Below are 23604 nucleotides of genomic sequence, written 5' to 3' on the forward strand. Positions count from 1 at the left end.
TAATTGGATTCTTCTTGAGAAAGAAAGGGCTTTACCTGAAATGTTGAACTTTTCTCCATTTATTCTTTGTATGTAACAGTTCTGACTACTGTTATTTGGTATGGCCATTTATTTCTTTAGACATTTTTTTATATCTGTCTTGCAGTTTTGTGACTTTTTATATACAGTATGTACTATTATTCATGATGCATAACAGATGCAGAAATTTGTATGTCATACCTTATAAAAGTTTGCCATTATTACTTTTATTATATATTTGGGGTCATTTTTGGGTAGTCCACCTTATTGTGCATAGAGATGAGCAGAATTAATTTTATTCTTCACAGTAGACTAGTCGGAAATGATTTACTCTTAAGATCCTGCATTTGATCTCAGCTCTAAAGAATGAGAATTCTTCACCATACCTGTAAATTCTATACTTTAAAAAATTTATAGTTTTTAAGTATTGCTGAGAAACATATGGTGTATTATTATAGAAGGAATTACGCTCAAATTACTTAATGCCAAAATCTGTTGAATTATTATTATTATTATTATTATTATTATTATTTATATAGCACACACATATTCTGCAGCGCTTTACAGAGAATATTTTGGCCATTCACATCAGTCCCTGCCCCAGTGGAGCTTACAATCTATATTCCCTAGCAAATGCATACACATTCACACTAGGGTTAATTTTGTCAGGAGCCAATTAACCTACCAGTATATTTTGGGATTGTGGGAGGAAACTGGAGTACTCGGAGGAAACCCGCACAAGTTCAGAGAGAATATACAAACTCCACACAGATAGAGCCATGGTGAATCTGTTGAATTCTGCTAGAATTCTGTGTTGAATGAGACAAATATTACATCATGTAACAGATTTAGAAATACAGCTCATATCTATTAATTTATCACAGCATAATAAATAAAATAGAGAATAATAGCACCAGAAATAAAAATGTCAAATTTATGTTGTAATTTTAATCACATTTTCTTAGTTATTGACAGACACTGTGTGAAGTATAATTATCAATAATTCTGTTTAGTTAGAAATACACTCTATTCTCAAAAAATACAGTATGTTTAATTTAAATGTTTAATGTAGAACTTCCTAATTATTCTCTAAATATAGTAGATTTTAATATAGTAGATTGTATTTTTGAAATACTGTATGTAATTGTGACAAAATTATTATTATTTTTGGCCTACTGTGATCATTTTCTTTGAGACCAGAAGTAATTTACATAATTTCAGTATAGAAAGATGTCCAGATAATTATTAGGTTATATTATTTAAAGATCTTTACTTCATTAAAATGTTCACTTTTAAATATGTAAAATGAAATATGATAGGACGTGGGTGGTCATTCAGAGTTGTTCGCTCGCTAGTTGCTTTTAGCAGCATTGCAAACGCTAGGCCACCGCCCTCTGGGAGTGTATCTTAGTTTAGCAGAATTGCGAACGAAGGATTAGCAGAATTGCTACTAAATAATTCCTTGCAGTTTCTGAGTAGCTCCAGACCTACTCCTAGACTGCGATCACCTCAGTCCGTTTAGTTCCTGGTTTGACATCACAAATACACCCTGCGTTCGGCCAGCCACTCCCCCGTTTCCCCAGTCATGCCTGCATTTTTACCTGTCACGCCTGCGTTTTTTAGCACACTCCCTGAAAACGTCCAGTTTCCACCCAGAAACACCCACTTCCTGTCAATCACACTACGATCACTCGAGCGTTGAAAAAACATTGCTCGAGCTTGTGCAAATCTCCAAAGTTTTGTGTTAAATTACTTAGCGCATATGTGCTGCATACCATGCGTATGCGCATTTTCCACCTAATCGCTGCGTTGCGAAAAACGGCAACGAGCGAACAACTCAAAATGAACACCATGGAAAAAATTAATTAGAAAGATGTCAATGTTTTTAGTATTATTTTGTGCTTTAAACTGATAGTTTTTGACTATCAAGATCAAGTAAACACTTTCAAGGACCCCAGCAACAAAACAAACATGTGTGAGTTTTTTTTAAATGCTGAAATCCTGATGTGTACTGTATATCTACATTAGAAAATATATCTTTTCAAAAACCTTAAATTTTTCAAAAACATGATTTTCATCTGTGTAGCTATCAACCTGAATTCCTAATTATGTCTTCCAGTTTATACAGAGGGAGCATACTATGAGGTTTCTGTTCATAGATTTTTTTTTGTTCCATCTGGTATTATTGCTGCAATTTGATTTAATAAGGTCTAATTAAAATGTTATAAAAAATGTATCTACTGTGTGTATTATGTTGTTTCCATGTGAATTATGAAATATTTCAACATGCACTTTCAATGCTAAGATGGAAGAGTCACCCTTTTTCTTCTAATTTTCCAATTTTTCTTCATTTGGTAGAAATTGAAAAAGCGAGCTGCGGAGACCCTGGAACGCCATTATATGGTATACGGGAAGGAGATGGCTTTTCCAATGGAGATGTCCTAAGATTTGAATGTCAATTTGGATTTGAATTAATAGGACAACGGTCTATATCTTGCAAAGACAATAATCAATGGTCTGCAAATATACCTATATGTATATGTAAGTACATTTTCCTTAACACATACAAGTTGAATTGTTTATTCTTGTTTTTGTGGATTTATTTAATGAACAAATTTTCAGAATCTATCAATGGTGCATCATTTATGAAATGTAATTTTCACATTAGGACACAATCTGCCCATTAAAGTGTAACTCCATGCAAAACTGAAAGTTCTGCTGCATAGGAGGAGTGTGATAAATAAATAAAAAATCTTCTATGAGCCAATAACCTAAGCAGTAAGGGAAACATATTGTTGTTGTTCAAACTAGCAGTAATTTGCCAACTGAGGACACACAACCTGTAATATGAAAAGCTGTTTGTTCTGTGATCAGTGCCACTTGATCTCTTTCAAAGTCAGGGGAAGCTCTCCTCCCTTTTGCCATTTCTGGCTGTTTTCCCAAAATAACATATTGTGCATTGACCAAATACTGCTAGTAGGGGTGAAGAAAGCCCCTCCAGTACCCTCACAATGCCATTTGAGGGTTACTTTGGCATTAGAGCCGGGTCAGGTGTATCATAAAAAGAAATGTACAGTAATGGTTAGTAGATAGGTAATTTTGTTTAACTTCTCACATTCCTCCCAATGCACCATTTTCAGTTTGAGGTTGAATTAGCCTTTAAGTGACCAATAAAAGAACAATATTTCTAGTCCAATAAAATATAACCAAAAGGGGCCAATAAAGTGAAATACTTTAAAAGCAAATGTGAATTTTTCTTTGTAAAAACACCACAATCAAATACTTTATATTACTGTTTCTGCTTCAACATTAATCCTTTCCAAAATTGTAACCAGCAGGATTCTACATGCAGCTTTTCATAGCATAATTTACAATTTTCAGTCTATCTCTATTTTTGCCATTTGTTGAGCTCTCTCTTTGAATGCTCAGAGTCTGTCCAAATAATAGGTTAGCCCAACCAGGCCTACCACTTTTTTAACTAGAAAACCTAAAGAATTGAATTAGAGAACCCATTTTTATTTTTTGACACAAGGTGTGTCTTCAGATCCTCCATAGTTGGAAAATTGTATTTTTTATACTGTTCTTGTGATAACCAAATAATAACTACCAACTGAATTACAAAAGGGGACTCCTGATTTTCAATATTTTGCTTCCACAGGTGAACACCTGACAATACCTGCTAAGGTGCTACATCATTTTAAATAAGGGTGCCATCATGGGGGTAAAATGTAGAGATGTGCGGAGGGCACTTTTTGTGTTTTGTGTTTTGGTTTTGGTTCTGGTTCCATGCTCGTGTTTTGGATCTGGATTGGTTTTGCCAAAACCACCCTTTCGTGTTTTAGTCTTGGATCTGGATGATTTTTGAAAAAAACATAAAAACAGCTAAAAATCACAGAATTTGGGGGTAATTTAGATCTTAACCTCGATAACATTAATTTTCACTCATAACAGTATTGTTTTTAGGCCAAAAGGTTTCTGCGGCACAAACACGTGGCCCATCTAGGAGTGGCACTGCAGTGTCAGACAGGATGGCAGATTTAAAAAATAGGCCCCAAACAGCACATGATGCAAAGACGAAAAAGAGGTGCAATGAGGTAGCTGGATGGCTAAGCTAAGCAGCACAAGTGTGCGGCACAAACACCTGGCCCATCTAAGAGTGGCACTGCAGTGGCAGACAGGATGGCAGATTTAAAAAATAGGCCCCAAACAGCACATCATGCAAAGAAGTAAAAGAGGTGCAATGAGGTAGCTGTATGACTAAGCTAAGTGACACAAGTGTGTGGCACAAACAACTGGCCCATCTAGGAGTGGCACTGCAGTGGCAGACAGGATGGCACTTAAAAAAATAGTCCCCAAACAGCACATCATGCAAATAAGTAAAAGAGGTGCAATGAGGTAGCTGTATGGCTAAGCTAAGCGACACAAGTGTGCGGCACAAACAACTGGCCCATCTAGGGTTGGCACTGCAGTCCCACTGCACTAATGGCGGATACCGGACGCACGTCTAACACCAACATAGCTATCAAGATCTCAGTTATCCACTTTGCAACAGGATGACTGCTGTCATATTTAATCTTGCTTAGCTAAAAGTTGTCTTCCGACTTCCCCTCTGGGATGATGATCGACTCCCAGCAGCAACAACAGCAGCAGCAGCAGCAATAGAAGGAAGTGGATCTTGATCTTTCCCTATTTTATCCTCCAATTTTTTGTTCTCTCATTATTTTTCTGGAGTTGTATAACAAAATGCAGCAAAGGAGAGCATACCACACAGGGCAAACCCTGTAAAAAATATTTGGATTAAATATTAATAAACCCTTTATTTGGAGTAAATAATATACAGCATAGGACAGCACCACTGAACTTATATGGCAGGACGACTGGACTGTATTTATATGGCAGTACCACTGGACATATGTGGCAGTATCACTGGATTTATACGGCAGTATCACTGAATTTATACAGCAGTATTACTGGACTTGATTTATACAGCAGTATCACTGGACTGGATTTATACGGCAGTACCACTGGACATATATGTCCGTATCACTAAATTTATATGGCAGTATCACTGGACTTATACGGCAGTATCACTGGACTGGATTTATATGGCAGTACCACTGGATTTATACGGCAGTACCACTGGACTTATAAGGCATTATGACTGGAGTTATATGGCAGTACCACTGCAATTATACAGCAGTACCACTGGATTTATACAGCAGTACTACTGGATTGGATTTATATGGCAGTATCACTGGATTTATAAACCAGTACCATTGGAATTATACAGCAGTATCACTGGAATTATACGGCAGTACCACTGGACTTATATGGCAGTATCACAGGACTGGATTTATATGGCAGTATCACTAAACTTATAACCCAGTACCACTGGAATTATATGGCATTATCACTGGAATAATATGTCAGTATCACTGGAATTATACAGCAATATCACTGGATTTATACGCCAGTACCACTGGATTTATACAGCAGTACCACTGGACATATAAGGCACTACCACTGGACATAAATGGCAGTATCACTGGATTTATTCGGCAGTACCACTGGACATATACGGCAGTATCACTGGAATTATATGGCAGTACCACTGGACATATAAGCCAGTGTCACTGGATTGGATTTATACGCCAGTATCACTGGATTTATACGGCAGTATCACTGGACTTATATGCCAGTATCACTGGAATTTTACGGCAGTACCACTGGACATACAGATGTGTCCACATACATCTTTGCTATATCCCGCCATGTATGGCACAGTTTTGCATGCCATAGACTCAGAGATTAAGCCATGCCTTGTGATCTTTCATAATTTGCTTCTTTAATATGTTACTTTATACTATTATGGCAACCAAAAAGTTTAAAATCATCCACTCGCTACTTGTGAAATCAGCTTAGCCGTGTTTTGCATGTTGTGCCAAATTCAGAAAAAAGCAAAGATGTAAGTGGACACATCTGTACAGTATACGGCAGTATCACTGGATTTATACGGCAGTACCACTGGACATATACAGCATTATCACTGGAATTATAAGGCAGTATCACAGGAATTATATGGCAGTACCACTGGATTTAATCGGCAATACCACTGAACTGGATTTATATGGCAGTATCACTGGATTTATACACCAGTATCACTGGAATTATACGGCAGTACCACTGGACTGGATTTATACAGCAGTATCACTGTACTTATATGCCAGTAGCACTGGAATTATATGTCAGTATCACTTGAATTATACGGCAGTATCACTGAATTTATATGCCAGTACCACTGGATTTATACGGCAGTACAACTTGACATATACGGCAGTATCACTGGAATTATATGACAGTACCACTGGACATATATGGCAGTATCACTGTAAATATACAGCAGTATCACTGGACATATACAGCAGTGCCACTGGACATATACAGCAGCACAGGGACACCACCACTGGACTGATGCAGGACAACACAGCACCACTGCAATGGACTGGACTTATACCGCAGCACTGGACATATGGCATCAGAGGACACCACCACTGTGACTAGTGTGATGCAGCACAAGACACTACCACTGTACTGATGCAGTACAACACAGCATCACTGCAATGGACTGGATTTATACAGCGGCACTGGACATATGGCAGCAGAGGACACCACCACCACTGTGACTGGACTGATGCAGCACAATACACCACCACTGAACTGATGCAGCACAACACAGCACCACTGGACTGGACTTATACAGCAGCACTGGACATATGGCAGCAGCGGACACCACCACTGTGACTGGACTGATGCAGCACAATACACCACCACTGAACTGATGCAGCACATTACAGCAACACCATAAGGGACTTATACAGCAGCACTTGACATATGGCAGCAGAGGACACCACCACTGTGACTGGACTGCTGCCGCACAAGACACTACCACTGTACTGATGCAGGACACTGAAGGACACTGAGGATGGAGACACGTCCTCTCGCTACACTCTCCAATGCCGGAGTGAAAATGGCGGTGACGCGCTGCTCTTTATATGGATTCCTAACCCAGCAAGAATTCGACAGTGGGATGATGATGTTTTGCCTCATTCTGGTTTCCGAGTCAGGTGGGATAACCCGAGCCTGACTCGGATCCGGGCTCGGGTAGTGAAGTCCGGGGGGGGTCGGTTCTCAGGTAACCGAACCCGCTCATCTCTAGTAAAATGGCAGATTTAGTGCCTTTGAACCTTAGGTAGAAGAAATGTGGTTGTCTAAGTCCTAGGTCCTTCTCTTTTACAAATAACTTTACTCCCACATGTGTTTTGGTTCCCTATCTCATCTATGGAGAAGTTTTCCATAGTGCAGGGTGATAGTGAAGAGGTTATATCATTAATTGAGACAGTTTCCACCATTTTCTGTTTCTGCTATGAAATAGGACACATGGATGAACATCTTCGTGTTCAAGTAATAGTTTTTGTAAAATCCCAAGAATTAATTTTGTTCTTTAATTTAAGTCACACAATAATCCTGCTTTTGTTGCTATTTCAACTTTAAGCACAGGCTTTATGTATTATCCACATTATTGAAATTCTTTGCAATGGAGAATTTTCAAACAAAGAAGAAAACAATTAGAGCTGACAACTGTAATTTTAATTTGGGCACTATCCAGGGATTATCCATACACATAGGCAATCAAAAATAAGAGGCAGTGTTGTATGTAAATCATTACAACTCGACTGGAGAGCTTGCTAAAATGTACCCATATGCTAATTCATTTTATTTTGCTTTTACAGTTCCATGTCTATCTAATTTTACTGCACCGATGGGAACTGTTCTGTCTCCTGACTACCCAGAAGGTTACGGGAATAACTTAAACTGCATTTGGACAATTATTTCTGATCCAGGAAGTAGAATCCATCTTTCTTTTAACGATTTTGATTTAGAGTCCCAATTTGATTTTCTTGCTATTAAAGATGGAGATTATTTGGACTCTCCAATATTGGGAACTTTCACCGGTGCTGAAGTTCCGTCTCATCTTACAAGTAACAGTCACATTTTGCGGATGGAATTCCAAGCAGATCACTCAATGTCTGGACGTGGATTTAATATCACATATAGCAGTAAGTTTTTTTTTGTTTTTTTTTTCTAAATAAAGTACTTTGGCCCTCATTCCGAGTTGATCGGTCGGTATTTTTCATCGCATCGCAATGAAAATCCGCTTAGTACGCATGCGCAATATTCACACTGCGACTGCGCCAAGTAATTTAACAATGAAGATAGTATTTTTACTCACGGCTTTTTCATCGCTCCGGCGATCGTAATGTGATTGACAGGAAATGGGTGTTACTGGGCGGAAACACGGCGTTTTATGGGCGTGTGGTTGAAAACGCTACCGTTTCCGGAAAAAACGCAGGAGTGGCTGGAGAAACGGAGGAGTGGCTGGGCGAACGCTGGGTGTGTTTGTGACGTCAAACCAGGAACGACAAGCACTGAACTGATCGCACAGGCAGAGTAAGGTTGAAGTTACTCAGAAACTGCTAAGTAGTTTGTAATCGCAATATTGCGAATACATCGGTCGCAATTTTAAGAAGCTAAGATACACTCCCAGTAGGCGTAGGCTTAGCGTGTGTAACTCTGCTAAATTCGCCTTGCGACCGATCAACTCGGAATGAGGGCCTTTGTTATAAATTTTAGCATAATAACCAATTATGAATAATGTTAACAGTCATACACTATATTTTATCCATTATTATAGTCTAAGAGCAATTTAAATCTCCCGTAGATTATAAATAACATACTGCTTTTCGAAGAATTCAACACTATTGTACTATAAAATGTAAGATAATTAGAAATCAACAAGGAGTACCACAAATATAAAAGGGCCCTTGTTTAAGAGGCTTTTTATATCATAATAATCAATGAAGGCAGCATTATTCTTTATTATAACAGTTTAATGTAGAAAATCCAAAAAAGAACTCATATTAAAATACCGTACAGTTTTATAGTGCAACCTAATTAAAATCATAATTGCAATGAAGACTTAAAACACGTATTGTTCTTGAGAAAATAAGTTATCAATCTGCACTCTTTGCCTCTAACTTCTTTCCAGATGCCTTAAGCATTATTTAACCACTTAACTGACAATTTTTCCCTTCAAAACCGTTTATAACATTGTTTTTAAAAAAGTGTTTAATATAGTATAAAAAGAAATGTTTTAAATATTTAAATATTATATTATGTAGAATGAATCTCCTCGTCAAAACTGCGGGGCCGAGTGGGGTGGTGTGGTAGCATGTGATCTGACCATGCCAGTTAAGTGGTTAAATAAGTTGTGTATCCTGATACATTAATATTATGTGACTCTAATAAGCTAATATGTTGAAAAACAAAAGAAATAATGACCAATGATTGCCCTGACTAAATGGGAAGTGGTCATTATCATTCTAGACAGTCGATACAGAGTAATCACTTTGGTTGACGTGTATACAGTAGTTATTAGATTAAAAGAAACATTGAGGCACATTGATCAAAATGTTCCTGATCACGATTAATGTTGCATCGCAGATGCGGCGAAACACCACAAACAGTGTACTACAGGTGCTGGACTGTGATTTATATGCACAGGAATTAGTTTTAAACACATACAAAGTTGTAGATGATGCACCATGGAACGTTGTATACAGATTTAGACTCGGTTGCACTCAGTAGCGGATCTTGCAATGGGCACGCAGAATTTTCGCCCGAGGCGCCGCCTTCCGGAGGGTGCCGCGGCAAGATCCGCTACTGGTGGTGCCCCCCGGTGCTGTGCGGTGCTGACTGTGTGGTGCGCGATGAAGTCATCGTGCACCCGCACTGCATTGTGGGAGCAACACATAGACACTAGAGGTCATGATTGACCTCTAGTGTCTATGCGGTGCTATGGGACAGACATCAAGACGTCTCTCCCATAGATTAGAGGTGCGGCGCCGGCGGCCGGACATGGAGGGCAGCAGCGGTCGGGAATTAGGAGCGGGGATGGTGAGTATTAATGTTTTTTTGTAAGCGGCACAAACTAGGGGGCACAACTCTACTGGGGGCAATACTACTGGGGGCACAAATTAGGGAACACAACTCTACTGGGGGCAATACTACTGATGGCACAAACTAGAGGGCACAACAACTCTACTGGGGGCATAACTGACCATGCCCCTTCATGAAGCTACGCCCCTATTTTTGCCGCCCGGGGCACCACAAGGGCTAGATCCGGCCCTGGTTGCACTCAACTGTCACACATCAAATTGTTCAGCGCAGTTTAGTAGAGTCGTTTTGTTCTTCCTGTTTTTAATTTGCGCGCATAAGATGCACATTTTAAGCATGTGAGCTGCCTAGGATCTGGCACGCCAGGATGGGCTGTTTGACGTGACTGTAGCCACAGTATATGAGAACGCATCTGTATTTATTTTCAAGAGACTGTATCTAGAATTGAATATGTTTTCATGTTTATTTAAATGTAATTTGTTTTTTTTAGATCAAAACACTCAATAAAATAAGTTTTGATGCATTTTAGTAATTTGAGACTTTGATTAAACTGATGATAATATGTTTTGTTATTGTCATCCAGAAAGTGTTCAAACAACATGTCTGGTCTTATTGCAGTTTCTAAACAATTAATTGTTTCTGCCAAGTCTGGTACCAAGCAATTAATAACAATGTAAATTTAGTGTCTTTTCAAAGTGACACTAGTGGATACTGCTGTCACTAATAAGTTCTCAAAGTGTAATTGTGTAGCATTAACATGAAATTGACTGTGACATATGTCACGCCAGCTTGGTACATAAAACTGCTGTTTTGCCAGTAGGGGTTTTTCTCTTACAATGCTAAATATTCTCAGTTGATGGAAGTTCAGATACCATGCATGACTTACAGTTATGTCCTGACCCTCCACGCTGATACATTCCAGCAGCATTCATACGGTAACTGCTCCTAATTATACTGTGAGCAAAAGAGAGAAAACGGTTAAAAATAAAAATGGACCCTTTTAGCAGCGATTATTAAGTTTAAGCTAGCATTCGTCTTTTATGTTGGAAGGAACACCTGCAATTCTTTTTGTACAGTATGCTATTTTAATGCATTGTTTCATAGAATAATCACATTGATAATAGTAATTGTTACAGTATTGTTAGAATTGTTTATTGTTAATAATAATGAAATCAACATCTACCATTATTATTCCTTCTTTCATAAACATAACTGCTATCAATTATCTATTATAATAATAATTATTATTATTATATTTTATTATTCTTCAAAAATATCCCTTGTATTTGGCTCTAAACACAGATCTAAAATGGGACGTAATGTAGTCCAAATTCACCCAACATGCGGGTTCCTGGCCGAACTCTGACTTTTTTAAAGGGGCAGCCATTTACAAGGCAAAATCATGCCTTGCACATTATTGCCCCCTTAAAAAATTCCTAAATTGGTAGGCATCCCACACCTCTTTCGATCTCAGACTACATTAAATCCCACTGGCTAGACTCTGAGCTAGATCAAGTATGTTATATTGATTCTGTTTATTTTGTGTATTTCATACTGTACATACAAGATCTTGTTTTGATCTTTATCTATGAATGTCTACATCTGCGTTCCACTAGGTCACACACATATGCATTCTGTAGCAGTACCATGATGTGTAGGCAGAGCGGCATGCTGCCCTGTACAGTACACATCGCTAGTTGTCTCCTGTAGATTTTAATGGGAGGTGGGCATATGCAAACACCATCTCCCATTGAAGTGTATGCACAGTGGAAGTGGAAGCATAGTGTAAGGACGCTATGCAGCGACTTGTGTTCTGTAATGTGTACACATTGCAGCCATGATCTAAAAGGACACATCTGTACAGGGATCAGTACAAGATCCCAGCGGTCGGGAGCCTGGCGTCAGGAGCCCAATACCAGGAGCCCGACAGCAGGGATCACGACAGCAAACGCAGGGTGTTCCCTCGCGGGCTCGCTGTGCTCACCAAGCTTCGGTCACCACAGTTTTCTGTTCCCCTCTGAGTGGTGGCGTGGACCATTACCCAAGAGGGGTAACCAGCCGGCGGTCATTACTCCGACCGCCGGTATTTCAGCTGGTGTTGGGATTCCTGACCACCGGGATCCCGACAGGCGGTCAATAGACTGCTTCCCTCTGTACAGGCCCAGACAGCACACATGCCCATGCAAGGTTTTTGTACACTCAATTAGTCAAATAAATTTGTACAGTACATTTGTGGACAGCAAGGCCGACATTAGAAATTTTGGGGCACAGTACACTGATGTCTTTGGGACCCTGCAACCATAAGTTACTAACCAGGCTTAACCCAATGTCTCGCTCGACCGTGGTAACAATGACAGGATATAAAAACTGTGCAGTTCCTTCCTGAATCCAGATAGCTGCTGGCCTATAGCTGCTGCAACTGAGATGGTGCAGTGCTTGCTCGTTGGTTATACCAAATTAGGAAATGTTGCGGCTCACACGTCCAGGGCCGTCTTTTTGTATGGGCTCAATGGGCACTTGCCCAAGGACCACAGGAGTTTAAGGACCCTAGACTGATACCTGAGGGTTCATAGAAAAAAGGAGAATGCTCTGCGCTACAAGAATCACTATATATAACTGATTTTGTGCAGTCTTTAAGGGAGAATAATTGACTCAGTGAAACTCAGTGTAGAAAAATAATTATTTTATCAAAAAATTAATGTTTGTAAATGACACATATAACATACAATCCAACAAACATATATAAAACAGACCTGCTGGGAGACTGGGTACGTCTCTGTTTTTTAATAAATCATACCTGCTGGAATAGCCGCCGGCGATGGATGTTGTAAGTGTTGTATTATAGACCTCACAGCGGGGATCAGAGAGAGTTCGGCTGGCGGCAGCGGTAGATGGCAGTAAGGCTTTGCCGCAGATGACCGGCGTGGTTTTGTCCTCACTTTTGTACAATTTGATCTAATTGTCATTGGTAGCGCCCCGTATAAGTGTAGTAATATTAAAAATTGTTGCTTTGCTTAGAATATTATAATACAGAGGCTCCTGTCTACTATATCAATATTATTTTCTGTGCGGTTGGTTCACTTGATTGCAGCTCCTGCATGGCAATATTAACCGTCTCTTCATTCAAGCACTTCATGGGAGTACTGTACAGTTCATGCCATTGCTGCAGTATATTGTTACTTTTCTAGATAGCAGTAATAAGTGTACTGTAACAATAAATTAATTTAATCTGCAGAAAAGTTGCCCAATTAGATTTAAAAAAGAAAAATAATTACTTCTAATGACTGACTGAATAAATGATAGCTAATATATGCAGCAATTATAGTAATGCATCAAAAGAACTGTCAACCTACAAAAACCATAATATTAATAATAATAATAATAATAATTTTATTTATATAGTGCAGAACTCATAACATGTACAAAAATCTTAAACAGAATACAGAAGCTTACATTTATGGTAAAAAAAAGTAACCAGTGAACATAATAGAGGGTTGATGCAGTGGGATGCAGTTAAGATACCAGTTTCTGGGTTCCTGGCAGTCGGAACGCTGACATCGGAATTCCAACACCCATCAGAATTCTAGTGCCGGATCAGGAGACCAATGCTGGAATCCCAACAGCCGGCATCTCGACTGTAAGTATAGTGGTAGGGTTAGTGTTTAGGTTGGATTTTGGTTTAGTCACCAACCAGGGGGGGTTTGAGATAGGCTGCAAAGATGGAAGTTAGGGTTAGGATGCTGGGAGAGGGGGGGGGGCTAGGGATAGGCACCACCTGGGGGATGCTATATTTAAGCACTAAGGGGGGGAGGGAGGTAGGTAGGAAGCAGTAAGGCTGTGGGGAGGTTGGTAGGTTTAGCCAACACCGAGTGGAGGTTAGGGTTAGGCACTAAGGGGAAGGGCTAGGGCTAGGCTGCTGGAATGGAGGGTTCGGCTTAAGAGGTAGGGGAGAAAAAATTGCATACTTAGCTTGCCCCTGTTGTGATTTTAAAGATCAGGTTGCTGGCGTTGGTATTGTGCAAAGCCCAGTTACTTTTCCAGTAGAGGGGTTTAACTGAAGATAAAGCTGGTACAGCCGTACTCACTGTTATACACACTGGTACATGGAGAGGAGTGGTGTGTCATGTGTATGTTGACATCGGGAAGCAGTGTGGGATGCTGTAGCAGCAATTATATCAGCAGGTACAGTAATAGCACGTCTCACGGGAGCTAAGTGGAAGACTACTGCCTTGAGACTGATACTCTAATACAGTCTTAATATGGCTCTGCACATGCTCAGTAGTAACCTCTGTGGGCATATTGATACAGTGAATGAAATTTTCCTCTAGGAGCAGCAACATGGAGTCTGTGCAGTAGCTCACTCCACTTTCAACTTGCACAACACTGGTTAGAATGAGTGAGACAAGCAATACATGGGAATAAGGCATACGCGTTAATACGAGATGTAGTCAATATCTCGGCAGTCGGGATCCCGACTGCAGTGAATGCCAGCAGCGGTGCCAGGGCTATTCCCACTCGTGGGTGTCTACGACACCCATAGAGTGGGAACAGAACCTGTGGTGTGCGCATGGAGCCACCTAGTCCACAGCGTGGCAAGCGTAGTGAGCCCGCGAGGGGCTTTCAAGCACTCACCCCTTTGCCGGCATTCTGACAGCCAGAATTTCGGTGTAGGCATTCTCACCTTTGGGATCCCGGCCGCCGGCATTCCATCCCCAACCCGTTAATATGGTCCATACTTCATTAAATAGTTTCACATGTGGTTTATACTGCCCATGAAAGTACGACCCAAGGAAGTCATCTGGGGCCCACTACATAGGTTACAGATGGCAGGATTTGCTATTAGTAAAAGTATTACTGTATGGTTATGGTTTCTATTGTTTTCATTATTATCTGACCACTGGGTGGCACTATCATATTGCTGTTCCTTTTTATAAATAAGCCACTTGCTAATATTCAAAAATATATACCTAGAAATAATATTGCCCTCCAGGCTGCGGCTATGATTATTATTTGTCTCAGGGATAACAAAAGTATCAAAACAAACATTTTAAAATTGAGGATTCATTCTTCACTCTAATATGTATAAAATGACTAAAATCAAATACACTATGATACACCCAGTATAGAGCAAACACCTTCCTCTTTAACTGTTACAATCCTACCTTTGACACATATCCCCAACACTATGTTTACTTCTGACTTCACATCTAATAAATGTCTAGTCCAGTATATAAGTGAAAATGTTACTCTATTGAAGCTGCTGATAAAACTATTGCTTCATATAATGGAGCATTATGAGGACTTATTGCAACTTATCTTCTTGGGAACAAAACTGATTACATAACCAAGATCAAATGGAAGAGGAAACAGCTGCACTACCCATATGCAAGTTGTTACTACCACAGTCTGAATTGACTTAAACCCGATCTGACAACACAGAAAGCATTGCTTATTTCATGACAAATTGAGTTTGCCATGACAGAAGTTAAAAATGTTGCTTAAGGCATCTCTGAGTTTATTGGAGCCTTTCATTCACTAATAATATTGTATTAAAGGCTTGTACAGTGGTGGGTGTTTATACCAATACAACCAGGAGCCATGAGGCATATAGGTTTAACGTACGCAGGAACTATGACTAAAGCATGCATTATTTACAGATGAACACCGTGGAGTTCATGTCTTGCATCTTCATAGCTCCCATCCATTGCAAAACAGTTCTATGCATTTATTGTCCAATAGGTTGCTTATCCCCATAAATGGACCACCGACTTTTAGAAAAATAAAAAAATATATGTATTCTGGCTTGAAGATTTTAACCTCTTTAGGAATTATATAGATAGGAATAGATAGGAATTAATTTTTAATTTTACAGATATGTAATAAAAAAAATTATTCCATTGAAAGGATACATTTCAAGTTAAGATTATATATTTTGACCGATTTAGTTATAAAAATATATTCAAACTTCAACAAATTTTGCAATTAAAAATAACCGTTAAGTAAATGTACACATATGTGCCTGTATCCCTGAAGAGGTTAAAGAACAAAAATAAAATAAAACAAAACGCAGGAAATGAACTCATATACTGTATTAGCTCTATCTGTAGCCGGGTTGGGTATGAAATGCCGGCCGGCAGGATGCCGGCTGTAAGGAGACCGACAGTGGCATCCAGACAAACAAATCCCAACAAGGGGTGCGAAGTAGTGTAACCCTCTCCATACCCTACTTAAAACCTAATCCACCATTTTAGTTGCCTGACCCTAATTTACCTCCCCTGCAGCCTAACCCTAACCCCCCAGGTGGTGCCTAAACCTAACCCCCCCCTCTCCACACCCTACACCTAAGCATCTTCCCCAAAAGCCTAACCCTAATCCCCCTGGTGGTGCCCATCCCTACCCCCCCTTCCTCACATGGCATAGTACTTACACATCCTGGTGTCTTGAAGATTAGGATCCTGAAGGTGGGGATTATGACATTTGTGTCCTGGCCCCTTTGGGATTCTGGATCGGCAATCCGTCATGTGTTGGGATTCCGGTGCTGGTATCTCATGCTCCAGGATCACGACAGTTGGGATTGTAACCGCATCTCCTATAGCCTATATACAGTGTGAGCACATTTTTCAAAGCTGTTCGTACAAATATTCTGCTTTCTTCCACACATGAAGGCTGATTCAATTAGCTAAGGGGTAATCTGTGAAAGTCAGGACCACATTACAACACACTCTGCAGGCTGTATACATCAAGCGCATTCCAGCTAGTTACACAAGTCAAATGGCACCCACAGTTGGCACACAATTTGCAGTACATTCACAGCAATGTTGCATGGGGGACGTGCATGAATTTTGGGGGACTCACCTTGATCCCTATAACAGAGGGAAAAAACACTGTACAACAGTATACAAGACTATAAGTGGTCAAATGGCTGATTTTTACTTTGTTTATTAACAGTTTATTAAGCAAGTGTTTTTCACAAAACTAAAACAAATGAATGATTTTGGGGTACAGAAAAAATGCCTGTAATGTGATTTTTAATGGTTCTTAAGCAAGAAAAAAAATGTGAAAAAAAAGCTTGTTGACTCCATCTGCAAGTTCAAAAACTGAATTCCAATCAATACAAAACCACAAAATACATGTCTCACATAATAATACAACCCTATTTTTGATTATTATTTTTTACAATCACCTAAAAAAATGACATGTTATCATTGGTTATATTATACTATTTAGATTACTCATTAGAAGACGTCCCAACATTTTTATCCTCAAAGATTTTTCCCTACTTTTCACCTACTATGGGTCTGCAATCTAAAATCCATGATAACTCCCACTGAGACTCTTGTTAACATGATGGAGACTCCAAACTTAAAAGTATAAAGATGAGGACCAGGTTTTTGAACGATAGTAACTAACATTAATAGAAATCGTGGCTAGTTGCATTTGAGCCTTTAATGCAATACTTTGCACAATTCGCTTGGGGGAAATTACCCATCTAACCCAAGCAAACTGTAAAGCACAATGATGTGACCTTAATTATGCCAACTCTTTTTATTGACTATAAAATCCAGAGAACATAAACACAGTGCAGCATGGCTTTGGAATAATGACAAATCAAAAGCAAGACTTAAACATTGCATGTCCAGCATTTCAGAACTTTGTATTTCTGCAATGCGGTTGTTCTACTACATCACTCGATTCAGGCAACATTGTGTCACAACACCACTCATCTTTTCTGTAGATGTTAACCATGAAATGTCCTTTTCTTTCTTTGGACGGGTCTCTTAAATCACTGACGTGAATCCTTAATTATGTGTCTAAATTAAAATATTCGCAAATAACAGGAAAGCAAAATCGAAATGTTTATTTTTTTATTGTCTAACCCAGAGGTTCTCAAACTCGGTCCTCGGGGGCACACACAGTGCATGTTTTGCAGGTCTCCTCACAGAATCGCAAGTGAAATAATTAGCTCCACCTGTGGACCTTTTAAAATGTGTCAGTGAGTAATTAATACACCTGTGCACCTGCTGGGTTACCTGCAAAACATGCACTTGGTGTGCCCCCGAGGACCGAGTTTGAGAACCTCTGGTCTAACCAGAAACATGTTTATTACTATAAATACTAGTATTCTATGTTGTTTGTGTTTGTTTTTCAATGCTGTCAGGAAGTTCTGAACCTCCATTACTGAGCACTATTGACCCGGAGAAAGAAATGAGCAGCTTCCAGTTCCAATCTTATGATTTCTTTTGTCAGCAGTGCAGATGAATTATACCTTCCAAAAATGTATAATGATCAGAACAGGGGGTCATTGGAAGCAGAACCCATGGCAGAGCGACAGTGAGTTGGGTATACCTCTAAACTACCCGGCCAATGGGGATAATTCAGTTCTGATCAATTTGGGGTGGTTGGGATGTAGGGATACAGTAAATCACACAAAACAGCAATTGTACAAACAGGACCCAAAACAAGGCCAGTTGGCAAGAACAGAGCAAACAAAGAAATCTTGAGTGAAGAGAGGCAGAATGTACTAATTGCAAAATGCAGTCAAACTCAAAAAAACTGCAGTTTTTGGAGGTTTTACTGTGTTCCCCATATGTATCAAGCTCAGAAAAGCAAAACTTTCTGGGACTTGTACCCGATAGCCAATACCATCTATAGATGGTATTGCCTGATAGAAACCTACAGTGTGGGCTTCTTTCCACATTAATCCCAGAGAAAGAGCCAATAATTAAAGTGTCCAACACTTGCCCTATATATGTTCCTTTACATTATCATTTGGTTATGCATTTTATAGTTGAGTAAAGTTATTATTAATGCGTAATTAACAATAATTATACTGCATAATTTAAATAGTGTATTTAATGGTTACACTAACATAATCTGACTAATCCATGAATCTTTTACTATGGAAAGGGCTTGTAACCTGCCATATTCTTATCATACAGTGTGTTGATCCTTTTAAATATGTATTTATTTCAAAGTTCATCTTAAAGTTAATGGCATATAAATTAATGATATCACTATATTCAAATAAATGTAAATTGACTGTTTAGAATATTTGTTACACTTTTATCTTCAGGGGAAAAAAAGAGATAACATTTATATTGAAATTTTTCACATTTTGAAAACATGGACACTTAATTAATTTTGTGTATATTTTATTTGGCAAATTTGTTTATAAAGCTTACAGCCAATGGGGGTCATTCCGAGTTGATCGTAGCTGTGCAAAATTTTGCACAGCTACTATCATCTTTCCTGACATGCGGGGGGAAACCCAGCACGGGGCTAGTCCTACCTGAATGTCAGTCCGGCCGCCCCCTCGCAGAAATGCAAAGGCATCACACAGCGGCGATGCCTTTGCACTTCAGGAGTAACTTCCGGCCAGCGTAGCTTTAGCGTGCTGGCCGGAAGCAACTCCTCACTCCCTGGCCCGCAGCGGCTGCGTATGACCTCACCACGCCTGCATTGGTCGGACCACGCCTATGAAACAGCGGCCAAACACCGCCGTTTCTCCTCCTCCCGCCCATCGATCGCCTCTGCCTGTCAATCAGGCAGATGCAATCGCTGTCCTGCTATGGCCTTCGGCCGTCCCGCATGTGCTGGCGCACTACGGCGCCGGCGCATGCGCAGCAGGGACCTGTTCGCTCTGCTGCGTTATAACGCAGCGAGTGAACGGGTCAGAATGACCCCCAATATGTAGTGCAACTCAGATCTTGATTAAGTGGGGGACACAGTGGATAATTATTCTGGCCCCTACTGAGGGCCCCCCAGACCGGAGCACACTGGTGTGCTGTGCAATCCCGTAGTGGGGGCAGGCAGATAAAAAGTGGGAGAAAGCCAGATGATGAGTGGGCTTGGGTGGTAAAGATAAGTGGAAGTGGGCTGGAAGCTCTCAGCACCCCTCCACCACCACCATTATGCAGTCACAAAATGGAATAAAGTGGTATGTTGAGCGGGGTGGTGCTGGCAAGAAGGTCTGGGAGGTCTTGAGGAGTGGGAGTAGACAACTCTACTTTTAAATTCTTCGGGTCCTTGGGTCCTCTGAAGACTACATCTGACCCTGGTTCAACTATCATATAGTTTCAATAGTCCATGTACAATTAAAGCCTACTGTATTTACAATGTGCAGTTGCTCAACTTTGAGAAAATCAGTGGTAAAATACAGATGGAGCCACGCTCATCTAGGTTTCTCTGCTGCGCCTAGGTGCACCAAAGTTTATTAGCATAAGCCTTTCATCTATTGTTCTCAGCTACAATACAAGACAGAAAGAACAATACAGCAGGGGATTAAGTCATTACAGCAGGGGATTAAATCTGACTGCCCTGGCTCAGTTAATCCTACTAAAGGCAAAGATGAGGGCTCCATCTGTAGACCTCCGTCTATGTGAGGAATTAATTTCCTTGTATTAGTCGCAAAGTTGGGCAAAGGCACTTTGTGGCCAGTAAAATTTGAAAAATGGATCCTTTAGAGAATATTATCCTGTTAAGACTGGGGTTATTCATTCTAGCATTGCATTGTTGCACTATATTTTATTTCTTTTTAAGATACCAAGTTTTCATTGACAGATAATTTAAGAAATTCTAGAGGACCAGACTCAATATGAACTAAAAGTTACTGTATTACCGCTATTTTTCTGTTATACTGTTTAAATGTTTTGTGGTACTTTTGTGTTACTACCAGCAGCAAGGATTGTGTGTGTTGCTTTTTTTCTACTATTCAACAGTTTAATTGTTAAGCAATCTCAAGTGTACATGAGTCATGTTTGTAGTACATTGATTCTATTTATATAAAATCCCTTAGATGTATGCTCATTTCTGAATGCTTGTCACCATCCATACCCCGACTATGTGACTTTGTCATATCTGTCATATAATTATATATAAACCTTTGTATCACTCACCGACAGACAAATGAGTACTGCCCAATTAGTACTAGTTTTTTATCATAACGTTTTATCAGGAAAAGCAGAATTTGATCAACAGAAACTTTCTCAAAGCATTTCACTATTTTTGGAAATAGTGCTTTTGCAATTGCTTTCATTATAAATAAATAAATGCATAACATTTAAATTTACTCTGTGAGATTTAATAAAAAATGAACAGCTAAAACATAATAATTCCCTTTTCCATACTTAAAGTACAACTAAAGCTTAAAAACATGTATTTTTACTTTTTGAGGGATAAGAAGGTAAATTGAAGAGTCTTAACAGAATTTTAGAACAGCTTTGGGGAATTTAAAATGTACAGTATTCAGATGTTTCTAATGGCATAGGCTGCTTTTGTATATATATATATATATATATATTTATATATATATATATATATATATATATATATATACGGTATATATATATATATACAGTATAAGTCTGTCCCACATCTTTAGTAATTCCCTTTAATCAGGGGCCGGATGGCGCTACATTTCCAGGCCTCCACATAAAAATGAGCCCATCATGGTAGCATGATGATGACCAACTGCATAACTGGCCGCGCAGTCAGTATTATGTATGCCATAATTATTAAAACCACTAATCTAGTTTTCCTACAAAATTGTGATTTTTTTATTTGTATGAGCTTAAGGAAACATTGGTGCTGACAATGTAGTGGGTGTACACACCCAGGTAACTCTGACCACACCCACACATCACTGGGTACACCCACATGACACTGGACACACCCACACTGCACTGGTTACACCCACAAGGCACTGGACACACTCACACATCACTGGACACAGCTCCTCCCCTTATCAGTATATGCACTTGTACATTTTCAGCCCATGTGGCCCTTAATCTGGTCCTGCCTTTAATAAACATATACAAAGCTACTAGTAGCAATGGATGCTGCAGAGAATGTTTTTCCTATAATTTTTATGTTTGTAAATTATATCTTATATTAAAGTAATAATTTCTAAAATTGCAGTTTTCTTTACTCTCTGTATATAATAACCAGCAATTGCCTTTAGGTATTTTAACTTTTAAATGTATCTATAACATTTTTGGGTTGCATATGCAGAAATTCAGAGCACCTGTTGTAATGATTTGTTCTCTCTAGTGCATCCATATGATCCCAGTTTCAAAGTGCGCAGGGCCCATTCAAATTGTATTTAACCAGATCATCAGACTATTCACATCAGGGAAGAAGATTTTGGGGGAAATTGATCAAACCTTCAAAAGAGGACAAGGAAAGTATTGTCCACAACAACCAATCAGGTTCTAGCTATAATTTATTAAATGCATTCTACAAAATTATAGCTAGAATCTGATACAATTGTCCTTCTTTAGAAGACTTGAAAATGTGCCACCTTAAAGATACGAGTACAGTATGATGATCTTCTGGAAAGCAGTGAAATGTCAGCTCCTGTGAACACGTTGGAAAAAAGTTGCAAAAGACAATGTTAGGGTCATGCCACAAGAGACAGAATACAGGACAGTAGGAAGACATGGGGGGATATTCAATTGTTTGAAAAGTCGGTTGGGTGTCTGTTTTTCTCTGTTAATGGCAAAGGAAGATGTTGGGGAGGCAGGGAAGTCTTGGTATTTACTGCATACGTTGGTGAAATGACAGCCATCCTTCATTATTATGTAGATTATATATATATATATATATGGTATATATGTCCGGTCTCTGGTTTTGTCTGTCCCCGGAGGGGGCACTAGTGGGTCAGTGTTGGTGTGATGTACAAAACGCGGAGGCTGAAGAAAAGTCCTGTGCATATGCGCTGATATTTATTATGTCACAGAGTAATTTGAATAACAGATGAAATGGAATGCAATTGATGATAACTTGAAAACCAGCAACAAATGAAGAATGAACAATAACTGTTATAACTGAGGAAATGAACGGTAACTTAATCCAATGGAATGAATATTCAAAAGTCACTGATAACACAAATGAAGAATGAGGATAAACTTGAAACTTGATGCAAACGGTAACGGCAAATATAACTGAAGCAGACAGAACTCCGGTAATTGTATAAAAGCACACAGTCTCTGTATCAACACAAGTACTTTTGGCCAAGCAAGGCCCAGGCAGGAGACAGTTCAAACACAGCAAGTTTGTTAAGTGCTGGATGCAATGCACAGTATGGAATGCTGGTAATTAGGTGCAGAGGCTGAGCAATGAGAAAACACCTGAGGAAAGTCTCTTACTGCAGATTGGTGTAGCAGACTGTGGCTGGAGTTTGTAGCAAGCTGGGGAAGTGAAGACTGGAAAACAAAAGATGAAAGAAACAAGGGAATCCACTGAAGACAGGAACGCAGGAACCAGGAAACTTGCACACCGAATTTGACTCGTTGTCTGAGGCGATGAGACTGAGCCATGGACTGGAACTTATACCCCTTGCTCTGCGGTGATTGGTTGCTGGACTCTGTATGCAAGCACAGCGCTGGATTGGATGTCCAGATCAGCTGAGTGCAGGTGTCATGGCAGCGCCCATGCAGGACAGATGCCAGCACACAGCAAGGCACACATGGAATGCGGCTCAGGGGCACTTAGCGACACTGAAGATGATGCTCGCGGTCAGCGCATCCATGCAGCCGCGACTGGGGCCATGACCACCGGAGGTCCGCACACCAG

General features: G+C 39.7%; 1 protein-coding gene across 1 annotated transcript in view; it reads left to right on the forward strand.

The window, feature by feature from the left end:
- The window catches only part of CSMD3 (CUB and Sushi multiple domains 3), a 1529921-nt gene that overhangs the window by 802642 nt on the left and 703675 nt on the right, over nt 1–23604 (forward strand). Inside the window, exons 14-15 of the mRNA XM_063924487.1 lie at nt 2377–2559; nt 7809–8135. Coding sequence (XP_063780557.1) covers nt 2377–2559; nt 7809–8135 — 510 coding nt within the window. The remainder of the gene's footprint in view (nt 1–2376; nt 2560–7808; nt 8136–23604) is intronic.

The sequence above is a fragment of the Pseudophryne corroboree genome, chromosome 5 (genome assembly GCF_028390025.1).
Source record: "Pseudophryne corroboree isolate aPseCor3 chromosome 5, aPseCor3.hap2, whole genome shotgun sequence".
In the NCBI taxonomy this organism is placed as follows: Eukaryota; Metazoa; Chordata; class Amphibia; order Anura; family Myobatrachidae; genus Pseudophryne; species Pseudophryne corroboree.